We start from the raw sequence: 27,389 nt of genomic DNA, 5'->3' as shown, positions 1-27,389 counted from the left end.
TCTTCATCTATGGATGTGCAGTCTCTTTACACATCCATCCCCCATCAGGGGGATTATTTCACTTTCTGAAATGAAGGCCTGAACCGTCCCCATTAACCACCACCTTCCCCGCCTGACCGATCTTGTCTTTGAGTCATAGAGATGTACAGGACGGAAACAGACCCTTCAGTCCAACTCGTCCATGCTGACCAGATATCCTAACCTAATCTAGTCCCATTTGCCAGCATTTGGCCCACATCCCTCTAAACCCTTCCTATTAATATACCCATCCAGATGCCTTTTAAATCTGTCATTGTACCAGCTTCCACCACTTCCTCATTCCATACACACACCACCCTCTGTGTGGAAAAAGTTGCCCCTTAGGTCCCTTTTTTTTATCTGGCACCCTCACTCTAAACCTATACCCTATAGTTCTGGATTCCCCCAACCCAGGGAAAGGACCTTGTCTTTGTCCTGTCCAAGTCCCTTATGATTTTATAAACTTCTATAACGTCACCTCTCAACCTCTGATACTTCAGGGCAAACAGCCCCAGCCTATTTAGCCTGTCCCAATAGCTCAAATCTTCCAACTCTGGCAACATCCTTGTACATCTTTTTTCACAACAACCTTACGATAGGAAGGAGACCCGAATTGCACACAATATTCCAAAAGTGGCCTAACCAATGTCCTGTACAGCCGCAATACGATCTCCCAACTCCTACATTCAATGCTCTGACCAATAACAGAAAGCATACCAAATGCCGCCTTCACTATCTTATCTACCCGTGACTCTATTTCAAAGAACTATGAACCTGCACTCCAAGGAGTCTTTGCTCAGCAACACTGCCCAGGACATTACCATTTAAGTGTATAAGCCACGCTCTGATTTGGTTTTCCAAAATGCAGTACCTTGCATTTATCTAAATTAAACACCATCTGCCACTCCTCAGTCCCTCAGACTTCACTTTGGGCAGCTTCTCCTTTAACTCCTTTCACATTTTTCAGATCAAAGGTGTAGCCATGGGCTCCAGTTATGCTGAGGTATGTGGAACATTCCTCTTTCCATTGTACTCAGGTCCCTCCCCACAACTGTTTCTCTGGTGCACTGACGAGCTCATCAGTGCTGTTTTCCTCTCTTATTCAAAATTGGATACATTTATCAAGTTTGCTTCTAATTTCCAGCATGCTCTCACCTTGTCTATCCCTCACTCCTCCTTTCCCTTGACATCTCTGTTTCCATATCTGGCAATAGATTGGCCACCGATATCCACTACAAACCCACTGTCTTCCACAGTTACAAGGGTAACACATTCACTCATGCTGCTTCTTGGACAGACTCCATTCCATTCTCCCAGTTTCTCTGGCTCCGATGCATCTATTCTGATTATGCCACCCTTTGCAGGGAAAGACCTCAGAAATGTCCACCTTTTTCCTCAACCAAGGATTTCCTGTGACCATGGTTGATAGAGCCCTTAGCCATGTCTGACCCTTTACTGCACTTCTGCCCTCACCTCTTGTCTTCTCTCCCACAGTGCCACTAGGGTCCTCCTGGTCATCTTTTTCCATCCCACCAGCTTCTTCATCCAAAGGATCATAAGATCTATAACAGTGACTAATTCCTCATTTGGATGCACTGTGATCTAGTAAAATGGAGCAGTGGTTGACATTACTGCAGCCAGTTGCCTTAGGAACACACTTAGACATGACTCATATCAAGCTATTAGCATCTGGATCACAAGTTTAAGTATTTCCAAATTGTCACATTGTACAGTGCTTTCAAAAATATATGTGTAATAGCTTTTGAATTTGTCCTCATCTTTACATTTCGTTGGTGCTGAAAGGTATGATCTTAAACTGAAAAATAAAATTTCTCAGATTTCTAAGTGAGAGAGATGGTTATGCCAGTAAATTTTTTTTCCCTTTTTTTTGCGCTAGACTATTTCCTATCCCACCAGTCACAAATTTGAAGTTCAAGAGTAAGATGGTGGTAATATCCCTGAACTTGGAGATAGTGAGGACTGTAGATGCTGGAAAGTCAGAGTCAATAAAATGTGGAGGGGAAAAAGCACAGCAGGTCAAGCAGCATCAGAAGAGCAGGAGAGTCAACATAGACTCTCCTGCTCTTCTGATGCTGCTTGATTCGCTGTGTTTTTTTCAGCTCCACGTTTTATTGACTGACTTTTCAGCGGCCTATGGTAATGCTATGGAGACATGAACTCAAATCCCACAGAGGAGTGATTGATTCTAAATTTATTGAGTTTAAATTCCATCTGGATTTAAAAGCATTACAATCAGTAATAGTGAAAAATCAGTTAAAAATAAAAATCTGGTTTACTAATATTCTTTAAGGAAGGAAGGTTGTCATTCTTACGTGGTCCGACCTAATGTATCTCCAAGCCCAGTCAAGTCACTCTTAACTGCCCTCTGAAATATCAAATAAATAACTAAGTTCAAGAACAGTTAGGAATGGGCAAGAAATGATGGTCATGCCAGCCATGCCTGCATCTTGTGAAAGAATAAAGAAAAAGAAAATTGAGTCTGTGTGGTAGACAATTAATGTTATGAACTTTTATACACTACAAGTTGAGTTGATAATATTCAATACTCTTAATCTGTTGCATTTGTGAACATGCATTTACTTCCACATTGTGAAAAAAATAGCATTTCGAACAAATATGATTCTCTTCTGCTGCAATGAAATCAGATGTAAGATGAATTTAACCATTCAGGATTTAAACATCAAAGTTGCAGGTATTTTATAATCCATTTGTCTGTAGCTTTTCTCTTTACACTCATATTGTACAGTTCTTAATCAGACCAATTTTATTTAGGTAAATGATCTTTTTTGAAAATGTTCCTGCTCTATCTATTAGGTTTCCAATTAAATAAAACCCAGAAATTTACAGTTTTCTGTTGTTTGCAGAGCTGTGTTGTTGGAGATAACATGTTAACTCAGTTTGATCCTTTTGTTTGGATTGCAGTATAAAAGCTGGATATCTCTTATCCTACATTCCCTATCAGCTCTATACCAAGCAGTCAAGTGTTCAAAAAGGATTGAACTTCACTGTGAGCAAGCCTGAAGAATCTATGCCAGGCCCGAGCAATATTTATAAACTGAATAGAAACATGTAAGTAATTCAGCGACATCAGTATTTAAATTCTGATTTAATGTTCTTCTCTTCACTTGCTATTTCCTTATTTTTAGTTATTCATCTCCAGACTTGCTTTCTACAGCAACAACATTCACGTTAACTCTTTTCCTTTTTAAATGTTTGTAGAACCTCTTACTATTTGTTTTTAGATTTCTAGCAAGCATTCTCTTGTGTTGTAATTTTTCCCCTCTTAATATTTTATTTGTTATTTATTCTTTTAATTGTATCCAGTCATCTGACCTGTCATCCATGTTTGCCCACTTATATACATCCTTTGAGTTTGATGCAATCTTGAACCTTTTTGGCAATTGCTGATGGGTTCTCCCCTTGGAATTTTTCATTCTCATTGAAATGTATCCATTCTGTGTATTCTGAGATGTTCCCTTTAATGTCACTATGCTATCTTAATTTAAAAATTTCTTCATCTAAATTGCCATTTCACTTTAGCCAACATTAGTTACTCTTACTTAAGTTTAAAATCTTGGTCTTGGTCCCACTCTCCTTCCTCAAACTGTGTGTAGAATTCAGTCATAATTGCTGTGACCTGGAGGTCATTAAATAATCCTATTGGTCCTCAATACTAGGTTTGATTTGATTTATTATTGTAACATGTATCAAGGTACAGTGAAAAGTTTATACCTACAAAGCGCATTGGGTAATAGAACAGGACGAAGAATATAATGTCACGGCTGCAGAGAAGGTTCATAGAGAGCAAGGTTAACATTAAATTCAAAATTTGAGAGGTCCATTCAGAAGTCTGATAACAGCAGGGAAGAAGTTATTGAATCTGTTCGTGTGTATATACAAACTTGCTGGACAGAAGAGAGTATAACTAGGGTATGAGGGGTCATTATGTTGGTTGCTTTCCTGAGGCAGTGGGAGGTTTAGATGGAATCCGTGGATGAAAGGCTGATATGTGTGATGGAATGGGCTGTATTCTCGATTAGATTGTTGTCTGGTTGGCTCCAGTACATGCTGTTCCAAGAATCTATCTCGAAAACTTTCTATAAGCTTTTCTACTAGACTACTTTTGCCCACCTGATTTTCCAGTAAACATACAGATTAAAATCCCCCATGATTGATTGTGTACCTTTTTGACAAGCTCCGATTATCTCTTACATTATACTCCATCCCACCGTGTGGCAACTTTTCGGGCCCCTGTTTGCCACTGCCACAAGTGACTTGTTACCTTTTATCATTTCACGTTTCAACCTGAACTGCTGTACTTCCTGGTTTCTTAAATTTAGGTCATCCATCTCTCTGGTAGCACTACCATTAATTTACAAAATCACCTTCTAACCTTTCCTGCTTCCTATCCTTTCTAAATATCCTTTCAGTATTCTGGTCCCAATCCATGTCACCCTACAGCCATGTCTCCACAATAGCTAACGGATTGTACTTATTTATTTGTATTTGTACTTTCAGGTCATCTGTTTTGTTCTTAATGCTATGTGCATTCAAATACTGAGCCTTTAGTTTTGTCTTTTCATTACTTTTGTAACCTCTAATCTTACCTGTTTATTTACTCTCTTCTTTCTATCCCTTCCAGTCAAGGTCTATTTGGCATTTCCAATATTAAAATCTATTGATCTCATTAGTATAATCAGAGAATGTTAAGTAACTCAATTTGGAGATGCAGGCTTTTTTCTTAGTTGAAGATGGTTGTGACCAAGAGTCATATACACAATTTATCTACAACAGTGGAAATTTTGGTGAACTGAACAGTAGAGAGAACTGCTGGTTGAGGAAAAAGTAGTTTAGCTATAGGTTAATAGATTTTGAGCTAGTGGAAAATAGGAGTGAAAGCCATTTGTGTAGAAGCCTCACAGGACCAAATCTTGCGTATGGCCTGCAGAATCCTATGTTCTCTGCTTCCTGTTTTCCACCCCGCATCCCATTGTTAATGCTTTTGTAATTTTGGGAAACTGATACCCTGCTCTGCTACTCATTTCCCAATATTCTCAATATCTGTTTCAACTTCTGTGCCATTCTTCCCATGGGACACTATGAATTTATAGTTCAAAAGCCACTCTTTAAGTTTATTTCCTTTTAACCTAAGTAGGAACTATTATATACTTGCAGTGTTATCTGTTTTTGTTTCTTGTTATGCAGCCTTGGTCTATCACATGCGCCTAATATGTGGCGATATTTGTGTTGATACAGTGCATTATTGTGCATATCAAAGAATAAAATTTATGATTTCTGATGCTCACTTCTAGAAAGAGTATCTCTCACAACCAAGAGAATGCCAAATACAAGGAGAACTCAAACCAGACCAACAATGGAATGAATGGATGTGACAAAAAAAGTGAAGACTTTGAGCTAACAGACTTGGAGCATGTTTTTCCTAATATAAATCATAATGGCGTTCATAGTTATAGAGACCATTTTTCACTTCATAAAAGGAATGAACCCAATTCTTATAGTGCCTTAAAAAAGCAGGATTACTTAAAACATTGCAGTGAAAGTTCGTGGGAAAAGGAAATTGAAATTCCTGAAAGGCTGGAAGAAGAAAATGATGACTGTGAAATGCATTTCAGGAACTGTGAAAAGCAGTTTGCAGAAGGCAACGCTTTGCTGCCTGATCATATTAGGACTGCTACAGCATCTTCATTAAATGAGTGCTTTAAAGTAAATGGGGCTAACCATTCTACTGTTCAAGGAATTCCAAAAATGAAAAGCAGTTCAGAGCCTTTACCCATCAAGGTATCTTCCCATTGGTCTTCAAAACCGGCAGACCCGAGTTTTATATCTGAGTTTTATGCCCATTCAAGACTGCATCACATCTCAACGTGGAAAAGTGAGTTTGCAGAATATGTAAACAGACTTCAGAGACAAAGTAATGGAATTTACCCAGGCAGAGAGAAACTAAAAAGGATTAACATGGGCAAGTTTGAAAGAAATCCCATTGAAACTAACCATTCTGGTAAGATTGTATTAACTTGTTTCACATTATGTTTTTTATCTAACTCTAGTGTACAATCACATTAGAGATTGCACTCATTTTAAACAGTATTGACAGTTAATAAGATAAGTTTATTAACTTTATGTTCAAAGAGAATGTATCAGAGTTTTACTTATAAACCATTGTCCCTTGTATGGTTTAATTTCACTTTTTAACGAGTGTAGTTGTTGCTTTGGTGGAAGGTTTTATAAAGTCTTTATCCATTTTGCAAATTCAATAGGAAAGTTCTTTTGAATAAGATATGAGCTTGTAATGACGTTTTTGTTCATAATATTTTGGGACATATTCATCCTGGCAGGTCCCACTTAAATCTTAAGTTTGGAAATTCTGACATGTCCATTTGTGGGCATACCGAGGTAAAGACTCTGCTACCTGCGCCAGAATGGTGAGGCTGAAGGCACTTTTGTTATTAGGCATCGTTTTCATGAGGCACAAACCCTGTAAGATTAAGAGACTCAAAGTATCACTGAAGTTTGGGGTGGTGCATGTTACCAGTGATCCTTGGGTAATTGTGATAAAGTGTATCGTGCATTGGAATTTTGATTTTTAAAATTTAGGCAGATGGATTTTGACTTAATGGAAGTAACTGTTTTTGAGATGCGAAAGTCATTTGGAACAACAACCTAAATACATAATTTCCAAGAAAGCGTATGACATAGTAAATACCTAGACAGATACCTGTGTTGTTAGTTAATGAAATCTTTATACTTTCTTTAATTCTTTGATGAGATGTGGATGTTGCTGGCAATTTGTTGCCCATTTTTAATTGAGTCCCTTGAACTCAGTGGCCTGTTAAACCATTTCGGAATGCAGTTAAGAGTCAGTCACTTTGCAGTATGCCTAGTGTCACAGAGAGGCCAGACCAGATAAAAACAGCGGATTTCTTTTCCTAAAGAGAGCTAGATGGGTTTTACAATAATTGACAGGGTTGCATGGTCAGTGTTAGACAAGCTTTTAGTTCCAGATTTATTAGTTGAATTCACCATCTGCATAGTAGTATTCCAGCCTATGTCCCCAGTGTATTAGCCTGTGTCTGCATTATTAGTTCAGTGACAGTATAACTCCTCCACCACCTCCCCCAAGACGTTCTGGAAAACAAATGATCAAGAGCCACTCTTAGTTTGAGTTCAGTTCAGAGGAACCTGGTTTCAGTTTCATTCTAGCTGAAAAATAAGGCTTTTTGTTTCAGGAGAGCAATTTTATCTGAACTGCAGAGCAGTTTGTTAGATTCGTAGAATCTCCAGGTTGAGAGTTTGTAAAAGTCTCAGCTATTAAACTAAAAAATAATCTGAAACAAGTTCAAGTTATCAGAACTGGAAAGATGTCTTCAAACTGTCAGCAGTCCAAGAAGAAAAGCTGGTAAGAGTTAAATAAGTAAACAAAATTAATTAAGATAGAAGTGACATTTCACTGGAATTGCATATCTACAAAGGATATTGCTGTTTTTACTTTGTGTTAAGATTTTTCATGTTGACTTTATTATAATATACATTTGTATTGTTTTCTCCTTTGTTTGATAAACTTATGTTCTTGTTTTAAGAGAACAGTGTCACTCTTGTGTGAATATTTTCATTGACTAGCCAACTGTAAAAATCAAATTTGGGCCCTGCCAGGTTACATTTCAAGCTGGGATTTGACTTATCCAGTATTGCCATCAGCTGGAATCATAACTTAAGTGAAGAAAGGAAGATAACTGTGTAGGGTAATTGGTAGATGCTTGAGGGAAGAGGTTGATCAGTATTTCAGTAGGAGTATGATTGGTCATTGAAGGTGGGAGGAAGAAGACTTGTTATTTGGAACAGTGATGGTTGTTGGATTTGAAAGAGCACTGACTTCACATTTAGGTAAATTTATTTGTAACTCTTCCCTTATTGGTTGCAGCTTACCCAACTAGATTTTTTAAGGATCCCACCCTATCCCATTTGATGCGATGAAAAGTCACATGCATTATTAAATGATAAATGACACTGAGCTGCATAAGGGGCTCTTCTAGTATTCTTTGAGGAAGAAACAAACAGGTTAGACCAAGGAGAACCAATGCATGTTATCTACCTGGACGTCGAGAAGGCCTTTGACAAGGTGCCGCACAGGAGGTTACTGAGTAAGATAAAGGCTCATGGTGTTAGAGGCAAGGTGCTAGCATGGACAAAAGCTTGGCTGTCTGGCAGAAAGCAGAGTGGGGATAAAAGGATCCTTCTCAGGATGGCAGCTGGTGACAAGTGACAAGACTGCAACTTTTTACTTGAACGATCTAAATGAAAGAACTGAGTGTGTTCTGCCTACGTTTGCAGACAATACAAAGATAGGTTGAGGGATAAGTAGCATTGAGGAAGTGGGGAGGCTGCAGAAGAATTTGGACAGATTAGGCGAAGTGGCAGATGGAGTACAACAAGGGAAGGTGTATATTCATGCACTTTGATAAGAAGACTAGAGCATGAACTATTTTCTAAATCGGAAGGAAGTTCATAATTCTGAAGTGTAGAGAGACATGTGAGAATCCTGGGCTAGAACTCTCAAGGTAAACTTGTAGGTTGAGTCATTAGTTAGGAAGGCAAATGCAATGATGGCATTTATTTTGAGAGGACTTGAATATAAAACAGAGGTGTACTTCTGAGGCTCTATAAGGCTTTGGCCAGACCACATTTTGGACAATTGTGTGCAGTGTTGGGTCCCATATCTTGGGAAGGATGTACTGGTCATGGAGCATGTTCAGAGGAGGTTCACTGGAATGGTCCCAGGAATGAAAAGCTTAACATATGAGGATTGTCTGGGTTTATACTCTGGAGTTTAGAAGGAAGGTTTGGTTGGGGGAGGGGGGGGGCGGTGGATTTAATTGAAACATACGGAATACTGAATAGCCTGGATAGAATAGATGTTGGCAAGATGTTTCTATCGGTAGGAGAGACTAGGACCCAAGGGCACAGCCTTAAAGCAAAGGTAAGATCTTTTAGAACAAAGATAAGGAGGAACTTCTGCAGCTAGAGAGTGGTGAATCTGTGGAATTCGTTGCCACAGAAGGCTGTGACAGGCAGATCATTGACTATATTTAAGACTGAGATAGATAGGTTCTTGAGTACCAAGTGGCCAAGGGTTATGAGCAGAAAATAGGAAAATGGGATTGAGAAACTTATCAAGCCATGATTGAATGATGGAGCAGGCTCGATGGGCTAAATGGCCTAATTTCTGCTCCTCTGTCTTATGGTCTTATAGGAAATAAGGACAGGTGACTAAACATTCTGTTAATTGTGTCATTAATAAGGAGTGTCATAAAGGAAAAGGCAAAGTATAGAAGCCAAGAGATGTAGGGGAGGGTTTCAGAGCTTGAGTCCCAAGTAGTTTTAGAAATGTCAGCCACTGGTGGAGCATTAAAAAGTGAGGATGGGCAAGAGGATTTTAAGACTGGAGGAGATAATGGAAACAAGGATTCAATTGTGACTCAATTTTGTTTTGATACTATGACAGATGCAGATATTTGGGATGGGATTGGAACAGGCTTGTGTAAATGGGATGGGAAATGGCAATCATGCGTGTGCAACGGAAGATGATGCAGCATGTGAGGGTGTGGGCATGGGATAAGAAGTGAGAAAGATCCAAAACAAAACTACCCTTTCTCCCTGCCCGCTTCCTTTCCTCCTTCCAACACCTTCCCACTTCACCACCATCACCATCACACATCTCCCATTACTCACCACCCCCTTACATTACATGCACACTACAAACGTAAAGTCAGTCTCAGGTGCGAGGCAGCTTGCTTATGATCACTTCCTTGTGCTCCCCTCCCAAACTATGAATTCTGCCTCGGTCAGCTCGGTGTGTACGCTACTAACTCCTTAGCCTTAGTTTCCTCCTGTTCCTTGATGCTTAGGACTTGGGGACTAATTCTTAAACTCTTACTTTTGTCTTTTTGATTATGTTAAGTCTGTTACTTAGAAGTTTTAGATTAGATTACTTACAGGTTGCTCATTTAAATGATCAATTTTTATTTTAAAAATGAAATTCGTATTTACTGTTGTGCCAGATGTATCTTTCTGAAATTTTCTCACCATCCCCGAAGTGAGACAGAAATTGAAATGTGAACCTTATCCTATTCCTCCCTGCTCCCCACTCCTGAATAGAAAGAAGTTGGTCAAACCTGATCTACAAGATTCACTGCAGCAATCTGCTAAGTTTCTTCAAAACCATCCTCCACATCCAGAGTCACATATTGCATGAGTTAATTGTTTGAAAATACCATTTTCATGTGTGGGTGCTGCAAGCACTTTTTTAGATTTTACCAGTTTTGTGGGGATGGGCTCCATGCGGTCAATGGCCACTTACTTAACCATCATGTTGAAAGATTTGGGAACCTTTTAGTAAACAAATGCCTACTCCATTTTCACAATTTTCTTTTCTTTCAGGCACTGCAAATACTATAAATCCATCAAGAAAACAGAATTGTATAATGCATGTTGATATGGACTGCTTCTTTGTATCAGTGGGCATTCGTGATCGTCCAGACTTGAAAGGTTTGTATACATTGAACTATTAGAAGTGGTTGAATTGTTGAATTGCTGTGTGAGCTGTGTACTCTGTATGGGACCATACTCTCGTTAAGGCTGGTGTGGAATTTTGAAGCACATTATTTGCTGTTTTGGAGATTTCGGAAACTGAACTTTGTTAAATACTGTATTGATTTATTGCTGTATTCACTGTTCTTGACCACTGGTATCCACTGGTTTTCATTTCATAGAGTCATCGAGATGTACAGCACGGAAACAGACCCTTCAGTCTAACCCACCCATGCTGACCAGGTATCCCAACCCAATCTAGTCCCACCTGCCAGCACCCAGCCCATATCCCTCCAAACCCGTCCTATTCATATATCCATCCAAATGCCTTTTAAATGTTGCAATTGTACCAGTCTATACCACTTCTGGCAGCTCATTCCATACACATACCACCCTCTGCGTGAAGAAGTTGCCCCTTAGGTCCCTTTTATATCTTTCCCCTCTCACCCTAAACATATGCCCTCTAGTTTTGGACTCCCCAACCTGAAGGAAAAGACTTTGTCTATTTATCCTATCCATGCCCCTCTAAGAGTGCATGGTTAGTATCAAAGAGCCCGTATGAGTGAGATCAAGGCCAAGTGAGTATATCCGGTTCAAAAACAGAAATTGCTGGAAAAGCTCAGCAGATCTGGCAGCATCTGTGAAGAGAAATCAGAGCTTCGGGTCTGGGGACCCTTCATGTTCTGAGGAAGGGTCCCCAGACCTGAAACATTTACTCTGATTTGTCTTCAGAGGCTGCCAAATCGGCTGAGCTTTTCCAGCAATTTCTGTTTTTGATTCTGACTTATAGCATCCGCAATTCTTTTAGTTTTTATTGAGTATACCTGGGAATTTGGTTCAGAGTCAGAATTTGGTGCCTGAAGTAAGATTTACTGCAAGTGAAGTGTACTGAGTAAGCAGTTCAATAAAGTGCGGGGATGCTTTTTGTTCTTCTCTTTGTCAGTCTGTAGTATTTGATCTCCAATTTTGAACAAGAGCAGGTAATTGTATAATTAAAATCTATAACCTTGTCAGGATTCTAAGAATGATATTGTTTTATAAGTATTGTAAACTTTAGTGTCAGTGGTAACATTTATTGGGAGGTGTAGGCTTTATTAATTACAAATCAAATTGTGATTAATTAGCGCACATAGGAGACAGCAGGACAAGTGCTCTTCTACGATTGCAGAATATGGAAGCTTCTGAATGCCAGTGTGATACGGGGTGCAAATGTCTGCAGTAAATGCTTGCAGCTACAGAAACTTTGGCTGAGTGACTTACAGCTGGAATCCGTGCTGCAGACACATCAGGGACAGGGACGGTTGCTGGACATCATTTGAGGATGCAATCATACTCTTTGGGATGGGGGTCTTCTGATTTGATCAGGAACAAAAACACATGACTGCAAATAAGGCAGGTAAGAGGAGTGCAGGAAGCTCAGCCATTGCAATTGTTCAACAGGTTTGTGTGTTTCCTCAGCTTGTTTGCATGAAGTTGAGGGTTGCAGGGTGGATGAGCTACCTGACCATGGCACCATGGTGCAGGGAACCATTCAGAGGGAGAGTAAACAGAAATGTTTTTAATGGTAGGGGTGTGCAGTGAGTTCGGGCAGGAAATGACATGTGTTCTTTGCTGCTGAGAACAATGTCTAGACCACTGTTGTCAATCTGATGCCAGAGTTCAGAATATCTGCTCTGAGCTGGAAAATAATTTGCAGTCAGAGAGGGGAAGATATAGTTGTAATCACCAAAGGCATAGGTAGAACTAGGAGAAAGGTTCTACTGAAAGTATCTGAGAAGTTAACTGCTAAATTATAAAACAAATTTTCAATAATAATAATCTCTGGATCACTACCTGAACCACATTTAAGTTAATGTGGCGCTTAAGGATTAGTTTGGGACAAGTGAGCTCTGATTTGTGGGCCACTGCTGCCACCAGTGTAGGGGAAACAATTATCAGTATTGTTGGAGCAATGTATGTCTGAACTGTGCTGGAATTAGTGTATTTGTTTAATCAGTCTTGGCATTTGGACATCTCTGGCTGGACCAATATTTATTGCCACTCATAGTTGCCTTAAGAAGGTGGTGATGAGCTGCCTTCTTGGACAGCTGACGTCCATTTGCTGTAGGTAGACCCACTATGCCATGAGTGAGAGGGTTTCAGAATTTTTACCCAGCAACACTGAAAAAATGATTATGTATTTCCAAATCAGAATGGCAATGATTTTGGGTCAAACATGGAGGTGGTATCCCCATGTATCTACTGCCCATGCCCTCGTAAGTAGCAGTGGTCGTGGGTTTAGAAGGTGCTGCTTTATCCTGATGGTGTGGAATTTCAGTGGAGAGTATTCCACCAAACTCATGACTTGGTCCTTTATAGACAGTCAGACTTTAGTGAATTCCACTTGGCAGGATTCCTAGCCTGTGACTTGCTTTTGTACCTGAAGTGTTTATATGGCTGGTCCAGTGCAGTTTCTGCTTGGTGGTACTCCTAGGTTGTTGATGGAGGGGATTCAGAAACGCTAATGCTGCTAAATTTCAAGGGGAGATGGTTAGATTATTGACTGTGGGGTAGTTGTTGCCTTGCACTTGTATGGCATGAATGTTAATTTTTACTTTCATCAAACGTTTCCACTTCTGATAGTAGGGTGTCCAAGGGGTAACCATCTTCAGCTGCTTCACCAGTGACCTAATCAAAGATGGTATTGTGCAGTATTAGAGATAATCTTGATTCAGAAGATTAGGATATTGAATTGGTTTGGGTGGAGATGAGGAATAGTAAGGGAAGTAAGTAATTAGTGGAAGTGGTCTGCAGGTTCCCACTCGCAGTAACCATGATTTGGCAGTAAGTTTACAAGAAATACTGGGAGCCTGTGATAAAGGTACAGCAATAATCATGGGTGATTTTAATCCACATATAAACTGGAAAAAATTATATTGGTAATATTAACCTTGATGAAGAGTCCATAGAATGCCAAAGAGAGTTTCTTGCAACAACACAGTGTGGGATAACTACAGGCTTCTGTGAGGGGTGGAAAAAAAAGGTCTAAGCGGACTCAAAACATTAGCACAGTTTCTCTCTCCACAGATGCTGCCAGACTTGCTGAGTTTCTCCAGCATTGTCTGTTTTTGTTAGAGAGCAGACCATACTAACATTGGTTTTGTGTAACGTGATTTCATGATTTCACAGTAAAGGCAATTCTGAGTATTAGTGATCATAATATGCTTGCATTTTATCTCCAGTTTGAAAGGGAGATGGATAGTTCAAAGACTGGTGTTTTACCCTTAAATTAGGGCAACTATGCAGAAGGGCATGCAAGCTGAGGTGGCTGAAGTGAACTGGGATATTCAGCTAGGCAATAGATCAGTAAAGTAGTAATGATGTACATTTAAAGAGATATTTCAGATTATTTAGAACAAGGACTATACAAAAAGAAAGCAGCAGGACCAACCATCTCTGGTTGCTTAAAGAAGTTTAGGAAAGCATTAAACTTAAGGAAAAACACAATTATGCATAGATGAATGGCAGGTCAGATGACTAGTCAGAATACAATGAACAGTATTGAAAGTCTAAAAGATTAATTGGGACAAATGAATTAGAGCATGATAGGAAGCTAGTTAAAATTGTGAAAACAAATCACAATAGTTGAGAGAGGTGGTCCTCTGCCAATAATGGGATGTTAATTGTTCATAATAAAGAAATAGCACATAAAGGTAATAAATAATTTGCTTCTATCTTCACTATATATATTTCACAAAAAACAGCTCAGAATTACCTATAAATGAGGAGGTATATGACAGCAAGGAACTTAGAGTCATAGAGATGTACAGCACGGAAACAGACCCTTCGGTCCAACTCGTCCATGCCAACTCAATCTAGTCTCATCTACCTGCACCCGACCCATATCCCTCCAAACCCTTCCTATTCATATACCCATCCAGATTTAGGGTGTAGGTTTGCTCACTTAGCTGTAGGTTTGACATCCAGACGTTTCATTACGTGGTTAGGTAACATCATTAGTGGTGACCTCCAAGTGAAGTGAAGCTGTTGTCTCCTGCTTTCTATTTATATATTTGTCCTGGATGGAGTTCCTGGGGTTTGTGGTGATGTCATTTCCGGTTCATTTTCTGAGGGGTTGATAGATGGTGTCTAGATCTATGTGTTTGTTTATGGCGTTGTGGTTGGAGTGCCAGGCCTCTAGGAATTCTCTGGCATGTCTTTGCTTAGCCTGTCCCAGGATAGATGTGTTGTCCCAGTCGAAATTGTGGTTGTTTCCCTCCGTGTGTAGGGCTACGAGGGAGAGAGGTCGTGTCTTTTTGTGGCTAGCTGGTGTTCGTGTATCCTGGTGGCTAACTTTCTTCCTGTTTGTCCTACGTAGTGTTTCTGGCAGTCCTTGCATGGAATTTTGTAGATGACGTTGGTTTTGTTCATGGGATGTACTGGGTCTTTTAAGTTTGTTAGTTTTTGTTTGAGAGTGTTGGTGGGTTTGTGTGCTACTAGGATTCCGAGGGGTCTTAGCAGTCTGGCTGTCATTTCTGAAACTACTTTGATGTATGGTAAGGTGGTTAGGGTTTCTGGCTGTTTGGTCTGCTTGTCGTGGTTTGTTCTTGAGGAATCTGCGGATTGTTTTTTGAGTATCCGTTCTTCTTGAATACGCTGTATAGGTGGTTCTCCTCTATTTTCCGAAGTTCGTCTGTGCTGCAGTGTGATGCGGTTCGTTGGAATAGTGTTCTGATACAACTTCGTTTGTGTGTGTTGGGATGATTGCTGGTGTAGTTAAGTATTTGGTCAGTGTTTGTCGGTTTTCTGTATACGCAGGTTTATAGTTCTCCGTTGTCCTTTCTTTCGACTGTGACGTCCAGGAATGCGAGTTTGTTGTCGGTTTCTTCCTCCTTGGCGAACTTTATGCCTGTGAGGGTGTTGTTGATGATGTTAAATGTCTCTTCTATCTTGTTTCGTTTTGTGATGACAAAGGTGTCATCCACGTAGCGGACCCAGATTTTTGGTTTGACCAAAACATGACCTCCCAACTCCTGTACTCAATACTCTGACCAATAAAGGAAAGCATACCGAATGCCGCCTTCACTATCCTATCTACCTGTGACTCTACTTTCAAGGAGCTATGAACCTGCACTCCAAGGTCTCTTTGTTCAGCAACACTCCTTAGGACCTTACCATTAAGTGTATAAGTTCTGCTAAGATTTGTTTTCACATTTATCTAAATTAAACTCCATCTGCCACTCCTCAACCCATTGGCTCATCTGATCAAGATCTCGTTGTAATCTGAGGTAACCTTCTTTGCTGTCCACTACATCTCCAATTTTTGGTGTCATCTGCAAACTTATTAACTATACCTCTTATGCTCACATCCAAATCATTTATATAAATGATGGACCCAGCACCAATCCTTGTGGCACTCCACTGGTCACAATCTGTAAAACAACCTTCCACCGCCACCCTCTGTCTTCTACTTTCGCGCCAGTTCTGTATCCAAATGGCTAGTTCTCCCTGTATTCCATGAGACCTAACCTTGTTAATCAGTCTCCCATGAGGAACCTTGTCGAACGCCTTACTGAAGTCCATATAGATTGCGTCTACCACACTGCCCTCATCAATCGTCTTTGTTACTTCAAATAACTCAGTCAAGTTTGTGAGACATGATTTCCCATGCATGAAGCCATGTTGACTACCCCTAATCAGTCCTTGCCTTTCCAAATACATCTACGTCCTGTCCTTCAGGATTCCCTCCAACAACTTGCCCACCACTGACATCAGGCTCACTGATCTATAGTTCCCTGGCTTGTCCTTAACACCTTTCTTAAATAGTGGCACCACGTTAGCCAATCTCCAGTCTTCCGGCACGTCACCTATTGATGATAGAAATGGTGAAATTACAATCACAAGGGAAGCAATGCTGATTGAAAAGCCTCTGGGTCTTGATGGACCCTCTCCCCCCCTAGGTTTAAAAATGCTGTCTAATGAGGTAGTAGTTGTGTTGGTATTAGCTTTCCAAAATTCATGAGGTTCAACAAATGTCCTGTCTGGAAAATATAACCCCTTTATTCAAGAGGTGTGAGGCAGACCTCAGGAAACTATACACTGGCTAGCTTGACATCTATCATAGGGAGTGTGTTAGAATTGATTATTAAGGAGGTTGTAAGCAAATAGTTGGAAAAATGCAAATTACTGAAGAAGAGTAAGCGTGGTTTCGTGACATGGAAGTTATTACATCAATTCATTGGAATTCTTTGAAGGTGTAACATGCACTACGGATAAAGGGGAGACAACTGATATACCGTACTTGGAGTTCCTTGAGGCATTTAATGACTCAGTTATTTTGCAGTGTCGGAGCTTTTGGAGTAGGGATTGGCATATGATCATGCATAAAAGATTGACTGCCTGGCAGAAAGCAGTGTGTAAAAAAGGATCTTTGGCAGACTGAGATGAGTAGTGTGTTGTAGGGGTCTCTGCTAAGCCCTCAACGTTTTTGAAATTTATAGAAATTATTTAGTTAAGGAGATTGAAGATATAGTGGCTAAATTTGCAGACACAAAGGTAGGTCGGAAAGTGGGATGTGACAACATAAGGTGCAAAACTGATATAGATAAGTTGAGTGAGTGAACAAAAATCTGGCAGATGGAGTTTAATGTTGCTCAATTTGGCAGGAATAATGGAAGTTGTTATATGAGTGGAGAATGACAGCATATTTCCAAAGGAGCAGAGGGATTTAGTGCTTTAGTACACCTGTCACAGAAAATTAGTATGCAAGAACAGCCAGTCATTAAGACAGCTAATGGAGTCCTGTCCATTGTTATGAGAGCAATTGAAGACAAAACTAAAGATTTTATGTTTCAGTTTCACAGGGAATTGGTGACAGCCTGGGTTTGTTTTCACTACAGAAGAGTGATGGAGTATTGGATTGATGTTTATAAGATCTTGAATGGTCTTGACAAGTTGGATGTGGAAAGGATGTTTCCTCTTGTGCATTAGTCTAGATCTAGGAGGTGCTGTTTTAAAAGCAGGATTATTCAGGTAGACAAAGGGAAATTTGTTCTGAGGGTTATGCATCTTTGGAACTCTCGGCTTCAGAAGGTGGTGGAGTGGAGCAATCAAATATTTTTCGAAGTCAGAGGTCACACAACATCAGTTATAGTCCAACAGGTTTATTTGAAATCACACAAGCTTTCGGAGCGCAGCCGCTTCATCACATGCAATGAGAGCAGGGCATATGGACACAGTTTATAGGCAGAGACCAGTCAGGTTCCAGGTTAAAAGTCTGAGACAGATTCTGAACAAAGCCTCACGTCTACAGTATCTGACCTGAGATGTCACATTTTGTATATCCCTATCGCTCTGCCTGATTATAATGATAGCACAGTACCGACATTGATTTTATAAACATTTTGCACGTCATCTAACACTCTTTATCAGCTGCAGAGATGTATTGTCTGGTACTCCACTCGCACCAGTTGTATGATCATTTGGCCTGGCTGCTGTTGATTTCTCTGCCTATAAATTCTGTATCTGTGTGCTCTGCTCTCTCACCACTTGACGAAGGGGCTGCGCTTCAAAGGCTTGTCTGATTTCAAATAAACCTGTTGGACTATAAAGTGGTTCATGTGATTTCTGACTATGTCCACCTCAGTCCAGCACCTGCACTTCCACAATATGTTTAAGGTAGACACTGGTAGATTCTTGTTCAGCGAGAGAATCAGAGGTCATTGGAGTTAGATGAGAATGTGGAATTCAAAACACAGTCAAATTATCTATGATCTTCTTGAATGGTGGAGCAGGCTTGAAGAACCATATGGCCCACTCTTGCTCCCAGTTTGTATGTTTGTAAGGTATGAAGAACAAATCAATCTACACAATCTATGCTACAAAGAATTTTTCAACTTTTCCCTTTGCGTTCCACATAATGGGCTACACTGACACATTCATGGTCATAGTGCTAAATTGAAAGGCTTTAAAATGTTGTAGTTAATAGTTCAGCCATAATTATATAGTAGGGACGTAATGACATAGTTAGGCAGTCGTTATTCAGAAGTGAAGATTGCACATTTCAGAAGGAAGGGTCTGGGTTGGAATAATGATTTAAGCAGAGGTCAGTTTCCAGTATGAAGTGGGTACAGCTTTTCTATAAGTGAAATTTCAGGATAGCATTGAGGTTGGATCCTGGATTAATACTTGGGCTGGGAGCCAGAATGTAAGTGTAGGGTCAAATACAGCATCTGATTAATAGCATAACTGTGATAATACTATTGTCACTAGAATGGAAAAGGTAATCTAAACAATTGCAAGCAAACCTGATATTTCTGATCTACCAGTTTAAATATGTCTGACAACCTCTGGAGTAGGTGGGACTTGAACCAAACCTTCTAGACATTGGTTGGGGCACTATCACTGCATCAAAGAGTTATTGGGAGATCTGTAACAAGTTGGTTGAAAACTGTTAATAACTATATGCATCGTTACTTGAATGCCTGTAAAGAGACTGCTATTTGCAGTGACTATAATACTGAAAAGAAGTATTTACTGCTATCCACAATTATGTCTGATTTAGAGTCTTGTGCAGTGGTAGTGTCACTACCCTATTTACTGTCCAGTCTATCTTGCGACAATGGCTACCTGGTTATCAGAATATCAGTTATATGGTATTGGTCCTGGTAAATTTATTTGATATATTGAATAAAATACTCATTGGGACTTCAATAAGCAGGTGAACTGTGAAAATCAGGTTGGTAGCAGATCTCGAGAAAAAGAATTTATGAAATGTCTATGAGATGGTTGTTTTTGGAGCAGCTTGTGACAGAGCCTGCTAGGGAACAGACAGTTCTGGATTTGGTGATGTGTAATGAAGCAGATTTGATGAGGGAACTGAAGGCGAAAGAACCAGCAGGGGGCAGTGATCATTATATGATAGAATTCACCCTGCAGTGTGCGAAGCGCAAGCTGGAATCAGATGTAACAGTATTACAATTGAATAAAGATATCTACAAAGACATGAGAATTTTGGTTGGGAGGGAAGCCTCATAGGGAAGATGCTGGAGCAGTAATGGCAGGAGTTTCTGGGAGTAATTCGGGAGATACAGCAGAAATTCATCCCCTAAAAAGAAGAAACATTCTAAGGGGAGAACAAAGCAACCATGGCTGACAAGGGAATTCGGGGACAGCATAAAAGCAAAAGAAAAAAACATTCAGTTTGATGAATATTAGTGGAAGCTTTTAAAAATGAGTAGAGGTTAACTTTTTAAAAAGCCATAAGAGGGCAGAAGATGAAATATGAGAGTAAGTTAGTTAGTAATACAAAAGAAGAGTGCAAGAGTTTTTCTGATATCTAAAAGGTAGGAGAGAGGCATGAGTGAACATTGAACTGCTGGAAAATGAGGCTGGAGAAATAGTAATGGGGAACAAAGAAATGGCAGAGGAACTAAATAGGTGCTTTGCATCAGTTTTCACAATGGAAAACCCAACATACTAGAACTTTGAGAGTCGGGGACAGAGTTGGATGTAATGGCCATCACTAAGGAGAAGGTGCTGAGGAAGCTGAAAGTGGACGAGGTGAACTACACCTGAGAATTCTGAAAAAGATAGCTTAAGAGATTATGGAGGCATCTTTCTGGAATCACTTGAGTCAAGGAGGGTAATATAACCTGAGCTACAAACCTTCTCAAAATCGATAACACCTCTCTTTCAGAGGGATGGAGGCGGAAGGCATGAAATTATAGGCTGGTTAGCCTGATGTCAATCATTGATAAGATTTAGAGTCCATTCTTAAGGATAAAATTGTGAAGTCCTTGAGGGTACATGGTAAAATAGAGCTGAGTCAGTCTGGCTTCTTTAAGGGGAGGTCATTCCTGACAAATCTGTTAGGATTCTTTGAAGAGTAAATGAGCAAGTTAGACAAAGAAGAGCTATTTGACGTGATCTATTTGGATTTACCAAGGGCATCGAACAAGCAGGCTGCTAAATAAGATGAGAGGAGAACATGGTGTTAGGGGCAAGGTACTGGTGTGGATAGAGGATTGGCTCACTGGTAGAAGGCAGTAGGGATAAAGGGGTCTTTTTCAGGATGGAAGCCAGTAACTAGTAGAATTTTGCACGAGTCTGTGCTGTGACCACAACTATTCACAATAGATGTTAATGATCTGGACAACGGGACTGAGGCATTTGTTGCTAAGTTTGTAAATCACACAAAAATAGGTGGAGGCACAGGTGGTGTTGAGGAAGCAGGGAGGATGCAGATGGACATGGGCAGATAGGAGCACGGGCAAGGAAGTGGCAGATGGAGTGAAATGTGAGGTTATACAGTTTGGTAAGAAGAAACCAGAAAATGTTTCGGTAATCTAAGGCACAAAGAAATTAGGAGTCCGAGTTCAGGATTCTCTTAAGTTTAACATGCAGATTCATTTGGAACTTAGGAACACAAATGCAATGTTAGCATTTATTTCAAGAGGGCTAGAAAATACGAGTATAGATATATTGCTGAGGCTGTCTCAGGCTCTGGTCAGACCGCATTTGGAATATTGTCATCAGTTTTGGGCCCTGTATCTAAGAAAGGATGTACTAACATTAGAGGAGGTTCAGAGGATGTTTACAAGAATGATCCTGGGGATAAAGGACTTGTCATATGAGGAACAGGAGCAGTTGAGGACTCTAGGTCTGTACTCTAAGGGATTTAGAAGGATAATGGAGGGATGAATCTGATTGAAACTCTCAAAAAATACTGACTGCCTTGAATAGAATGGATGTGGCAAAGGTGTTTCCACTATTAAGAGAGAGACTAGGACCAGAGGACACAGCTCAGAGTGAAGGGATGACCCTTTAGAACTGAGATGAGGAGGAAGTTTTCAGCCAGAGAGTGATAATTCTGTGAAACTCATTGCTGCAGAGGGCTTTGGAGGTCAAATCATTCTGTCTGTTTAAGACAGAGATAGATAGGTTCATGATTGGTAACGGGATCAAGGGTTACAGGACGAAGGCAGGAGAATGGGGTTGAGAAACATCAGCCATGATCGAATGGCTGAACAGACACAATGGGCCAAAAGGCGTAATTCTGCTTCTGTGTCTTATGGAAGATATTGGGTTGAAATATTATATCAGAAGGAAAGGAAAATGCACACTGAACTGAGCATTAGTGACAAGTTTCAGAAATAGGAGCCTCATGGGGAATTTCCTGAACAGGTGCTGTTTTCAGTGGCTGCAAGCCTTCAACATTCAATGCAAGTGGGAATAATTAATGGGGCAATGGTGAAGTAGGATTAATGTCACTTGACTAGTAAACTAGCTTTCAAGGCAAACTCCCCCTCTGGCTTTGTGAGTGTACCTACAGTACACGGACTGCAACAGACCAATAAGGCGGCATGATGGCTCAGTGGTTAGAACTGCTGTCTCACAGTACTAGGGACCCCGGGTTCAATTCCAGCGTCAGGCAACTGTCTGTTTGGAGTTTGTATGTTCTCCCCATGTTTGTGTGGGTTTCCTCCAGGTGCTCTGGTTTCCTCCCACAATCCAAAGATGTGCAGGTTAGGTGAATTGGCCAAGCTAAATTGCCCGTAGTGTTCAGGGACATGTACGTTAGGTGCATTAGTCAGGGGTAAACGTAGAGTAGCAAGGTCAGGAAATGGGTTTGTCTGGGATACTTTTCAGAGGGTCAGTGTGGACTTGTTCGGCCGAAGAGCCTGTTTCCATACTGTAGCGATTCTGTGATCTTCACTATCATGTTCTCGAGGGCAAGAAGGGATGGGCAGTAACGACTGGCCTAGGCAGTGATATCTATATCCTATGAGTGAATTTTTAAAAAATGTTCTGAAGATCCTGTTGAATTATCACTAAATTTAATTCATTAATCGAAAATTAAAACAAAACTCATCCCAGTTTTGATGACTGTGGAACTACAACATATTGTTGTAGCAACCCATCATCTGGTTCACTAATATCCTGTAGTGAACAATATCTGCTTTCCTTTACTGGACTGGCAGGTATGCGACTCCAAGTTAACCACATTAAGGTTAATTCTTAACTTCTGTTCATTCACAGTGTGTGGGCATCACTAGCAAAGCGAACACTTATTGCCCACATCTAATTAGCAGGAGAATGTGGTGTTGAGCTGTCATCTCGAGCTGAAGCAGTCCTTGGGATAGAGATCCTCCCACAATACTATTAGATCCTTTAATCAGATGCTCTGTAGAAGGGCAATTGGGAAAGGACAACAAATGTTGGCCTTCTCAGCGATGCCTGTATTTCATGTAAGAATAAATATAAGTGAGTTGCATAAAATTGCTTGAGCCATTCAAGATGTAATTAAAAACACATTCAAAAATATTGAATTTGCTCATCCTGTTACAAACCAGTTATTCTACACAGCTATCAGTAAGTTCTACGAGGCCTGTGTGTGAAAACTACCTGAGGGAGTTTCTATTTGAATAATAATATCATAGAATCTAGAAGCATTTAGAACTTAATTATTTTCAAACATTTTGGTTTGAGTTCCAAAATTTACATTTTCTGTGTTTGTTGCCTTTTTCTCATCCGAGTCCAATTCAAATGAATTGTGTATGATTTGATGTGAAGTACAGAAAAATAAACAATCAAAGTTTTTAATTTTCTGCCTTCTAGGAAAGCCAGTAGCTGTCACCCACAACAGAGGCCATGGTCACATGCCTGTCCGACCAAACACTAACCAACAGTTTGAAATGCAGTATTACCAAAAGAAGCTAATGAAAGGTAAGATAGGTGAGGAATTATCATTCTTATAATGTGTATTCGTGTTCTGTTAATTCAACAAAATGTGTAGCTTTTAATTATTGTACATGTCAAATTTTGTGATTTCTCGTTGCATCTGGTTACATTGAAGGAATTTTGGGATTATGTTTAAGGGTCAATTTCTAAGACAACTTACCCAAACAAAAGTACTAGAAGGAATTCACCAGGATATTGCCTGGGTTGGAGTGCTTAAGCTATGAAGAGAGGCTGTGAAAGTTTTCTTCGGAGCAAAGAAGAATGAGGGGGGAACCTGATAGAGGTATATAAGATTGAGAGGTGTGGATTGGTTGGGTAGAAAGCAGCTGTTCCACTAAGTTGAAGTGTCAGTAATGTGGGGGCACACATTTAAAGTGGAAGGAAGGAGGTTTAGAGGGAATTAGAGGAAAATATTTTCCACCCAGAGGGTGCCTGGGAGAGTAGTTGAGACAGATAACCTCAATCTTTTTAAAAAGTACTTAGATGAATTCCTGAAATGTCATAATATTTAAGACAATAGATCTAGTGCTGGAAACTGATATGAGTACAGAGTTAACGGAGTGATGGTGCAGACTTGATGGACTGAAGGACATCTTCTGTACTGTATAATTCCACACAACCAAGCATTAAAGTTCAACAGAAGTGAGTAATTCATGAACACATCTCTTTATTCATAAACAGCGCTTGGAGAAACCAGGTATTAAATAGTGAGAAATTTATCTGTTTCATGACAGGTTTAATTTTTATTCTATGTTTCAAATGAAAATAATCAGTTGAGTTGTATAATAGGTGTAAGATCTGCTATCACTATTGGCTTCTTGCCAATAAAAGTTGAATGCCATCCTTTTGTGCTGTGAACACCCTGGTACCATGTTGTTTTGAATGGACATTCCTTTCCAGCTGTGCATGCAGAGATTAAAAATAGTGACAAGTTTGTAAGCAGAAATGTAAAGTTTTCCTTTGCACACGATAGTTTTCTCACTGCATACCTAATCAACAATATTACTCTCATCCAGATTTAATTTATTTTAAGCTGTTATCCTATTGAAGAAAAGACTGTAGCATGAAGCTCTTGGAGTTGGCACCTTATTGGCTTTATCAAAAAGTACAGGAATATGTCGCAAAATTCCATTCTAGTATCCCAGACTTAATATACTTTATCTTTGAGTGATTTTGCATAGAACATGTGTTAATCAGAAAGTGCGCAGAATGAACCTGTTTGAAAATACTATTGGGATGGGTATAGGGGTGATTGTGAAGCCTTAATGCCAGTGTGTGTGGTTATTGATTTGCTTAACTTTGGCCCGTAGCTTTTATGGAATTTTAATTTATGGGAGAGAGACATGGATATAACTCAAATCAAATGTAAGTTTAGCATTGTACATTTCATTATTTTTATAGAAGAGAAAAAAGTGCCTGAGAAGTTAGATGTCAGTACCTGGGAGAATCCAAATCCTGCCTGTGTGAATGGTACTAGCATGGATGTGATGGCCTTGTCAATGGCAGAAATTGCATCCTGTAGCTATGAAGCAAGGTAATAAAATACTGGTTTGGAGTTGCCTGTGTTAGACTGGGGTGTACAAAGTTAAAAATCAACAACCACCTGATGAAGGAGCGGCACTCCGAAAGCTAGTGCTTCCAATTAAACCTGTTGGACTATAACCTGGTGTTGTGTGATTTTTAACTTAATAAAATACTGGTTTGACTCGCAAGATATTTCTTCTAAAAATGTATACTTTTATGTTTGTGTATTTCATTTTCTGTGGCTTAGATCTTGAAGTGATAACAATAAAACATTACACCACTGAAACTGTTACCTTTGAGAGTCTGTTCATGTGCAAAATAACTTAAATTCAGATTTTGTTGGTGATTCTACATTGTTCCAAATGGTGCACTGTAGAAGTCCCCATGGACTGCTACCTCTATTGCAGCTACAATCTGATGAATCATCAATTTCTCTACATTGTTAACCTTACTGTAAAAACTCTTGAACATATGACATTTTTGACTGGGGTGTAATTGTATTTTTAAATGGTATTTTAATTTCATAGATTCATTGACCACTCTCATAGCCCTGAAAAGGTGTAAAGGTCCCATCTCGTAGTTTTAAATCTGAACCTAAGTGAACAGAACTTTGGTGTTCCACTCGGATGTTGTAAAGATCAAAAGTATCTGGAAGTGTAGACTATCAGTTGGACTTAAAAAATTGGCAGAAAAGGAACAGATTCTTCCTTTAAAAATTTGCATTTAAGTTTATGAAAGATCTTCTTGCTCATTACAAGTATGTATGTCATTGATTTTATCGTTCTTTTACTGCAGACGGATTGGAATTAAGAATGGCATGTTTTTTGGACAAGCAAAGCAACTGTGCCCTGAACTTCAGGCTGTCAGCTATAACTTCAAAGCCTACAAAGAAGTGGCATCAGTTTTGTATGAAACGCTGGCAAGGTATTGTTGTTTATTCTTGCATATAAAATTAATGAAAATTATTATTCTACCAGTGAATTAAACATTGCACTAAATAAATCACGATTAGTTAGAGCATGAAAGAATACATTTGCTCATTTTCTGCTTCCCTGTGACTAAATTATATTTGGTTTCATTTCTATAAAGGTTGTTATCTCTAATCCAGAAGGTCAATTTTACATATTGCACACCTGCTTACCAATATGTCTGCTGTGCATAATTGAAGTTTTTTAGTTTTATGCCAAATCATAGTGCCCTAATTACTTCTAGGTAGAAGTTCTATTTTTTATGTATGTTTGTTTAAGTGATGTAGATGTTGCTGGTTCAACCAACACTTATTACCTGTTCCTTGAGAACGTGGTGATGAGGTTGCATTCTTGAACTGCTGTACTCCATGGAGAGTAGATTCACAGTATTGTTTGAAATAGGGTTCCACTATTTGAATTCAGCAACAGTGTGGAATAACACTGATTTACTTCTAAGTCTGAATGGTATGTGGCTTGGAGGGGGACCTGCATGTCATGGTACATCTATTTGTGGAGCGCCTTGTCCTTCTCGGTAGTAGAGGTTATGAGTTTAAAGGACACAGTCAGAGTAGCCATGATGAATTTCTGCGGTGCATCTTGTAAGTACACCCTGCTGTCACTGTGTATCAGTAGTGGAGGGAGTGAATTTTTCGGATTATGGCCAACTGTGTGGGTTGCTTTGTCCTGGTTGGTGTTGAAGGTTTTGAGTGTTGTTGAAGTGGAATGCATCCAGGGAAAAGGAAAGTATTCCATTACACTTCTAGCTTGTGCTTTGTAGATAATGGGTAGGTTTCAAGGAATCAGAATTACTACAGAATTCTCAGTCTCCAACTTGTTGTAGCCATAGTATTTATGTGGCTCTTCTAGTTCAGATATTCGTTAATGATAATCCCCAGATGTTAATAAAAGGCATTTGGCACTGTTGATGTTGTTGAATGTCAAAGAGCGATGGTTAGTTTTTCCTTATTGGCAATGGTCATTGACTGGCACTTGTGTGGTGCAAAGACTACTGACTTCTTTTCAGCCCAAGCCTGGGTATTGTTTAATTCTTACTGCATATAGACCCAAACTGCGTAAGTATCTGAGGAGTCATGATCGGTGCTGAACATTGTGCAATTGTCTGCAAAAGTCTCCACTTCTGACGTTATGATGGAGAAAGATCATTGGATGGTTGAGTTTAGAATGCCATTGTGAGGAATTCTTGTAGTGATGTCCCAAACAGAGAATCAGAACCATCCTCCTTTGTTCTAAGGTATGACTCCATCTAGTCTTCCCCATATTACCACTGGTTGCAGTTACCCTTAATGTCGTACTCAGTCAAATGAGTCTTAATATCAAAAACATTCACATCGCCTCTGGAAATCAACTTATTCAACCATTCAACAAGGTCAAGAGCTGAATAGCCTGAGCAGAACCAAACTGAGCATCTGTGAACAGGTTATTGTGAAAAAGTGCTGATTGGCAATACTTTCAGTGATCTCTCCTTCATTTTGATTGAGTACATTGATGGGGCAGTAATTGACTGGTTTGAAT

At 39.7% G+C, this 27,389-nt stretch overlaps 1 protein-coding gene across 3 annotated transcripts in view; it reads left to right on the top strand.

Moving 5' to 3' along the window:
- rev1 (REV1 DNA directed polymerase) overlaps window positions 1-27,389 on the top strand; it is a 127,116-nt gene that overhangs the window by 22,840 nt on the left and 76,887 nt on the right. For 2 of the 3 annotated variants that reach the window (XM_043691687.1, XM_043691686.1), the window contains exons 5-10: window positions 2,962-3,108; window positions 5,352-6,058; window positions 10,495-10,602; window positions 23,242-23,358; window positions 24,766-24,898; window positions 25,684-25,812. In XM_043691687.1, the coding sequence (XP_043547622.1) occupies window positions 2,962-3,108; window positions 5,352-6,058; window positions 10,495-10,602; window positions 23,242-23,358; window positions 24,766-24,898; window positions 25,684-25,812 (1,341 nt within the window). The remainder of the gene's footprint in view (window positions 1-2,961; window positions 3,109-5,351; window positions 6,059-10,494; window positions 10,603-23,241; window positions 23,359-24,765; window positions 24,899-25,683; window positions 25,813-27,389) is intronic. The other variant, XM_043691688.1, reaches the window with a different exon arrangement.

Source organism: Chiloscyllium plagiosum, chromosome 6 (assembly GCF_004010195.1).
Source record: "Chiloscyllium plagiosum isolate BGI_BamShark_2017 chromosome 6, ASM401019v2, whole genome shotgun sequence".
Classification (NCBI taxonomy): Eukaryota; Metazoa; Chordata; class Chondrichthyes; order Orectolobiformes; family Hemiscylliidae; genus Chiloscyllium; species Chiloscyllium plagiosum.
This window is presented reverse-complemented; position numbering and strand designations above follow the sequence as displayed.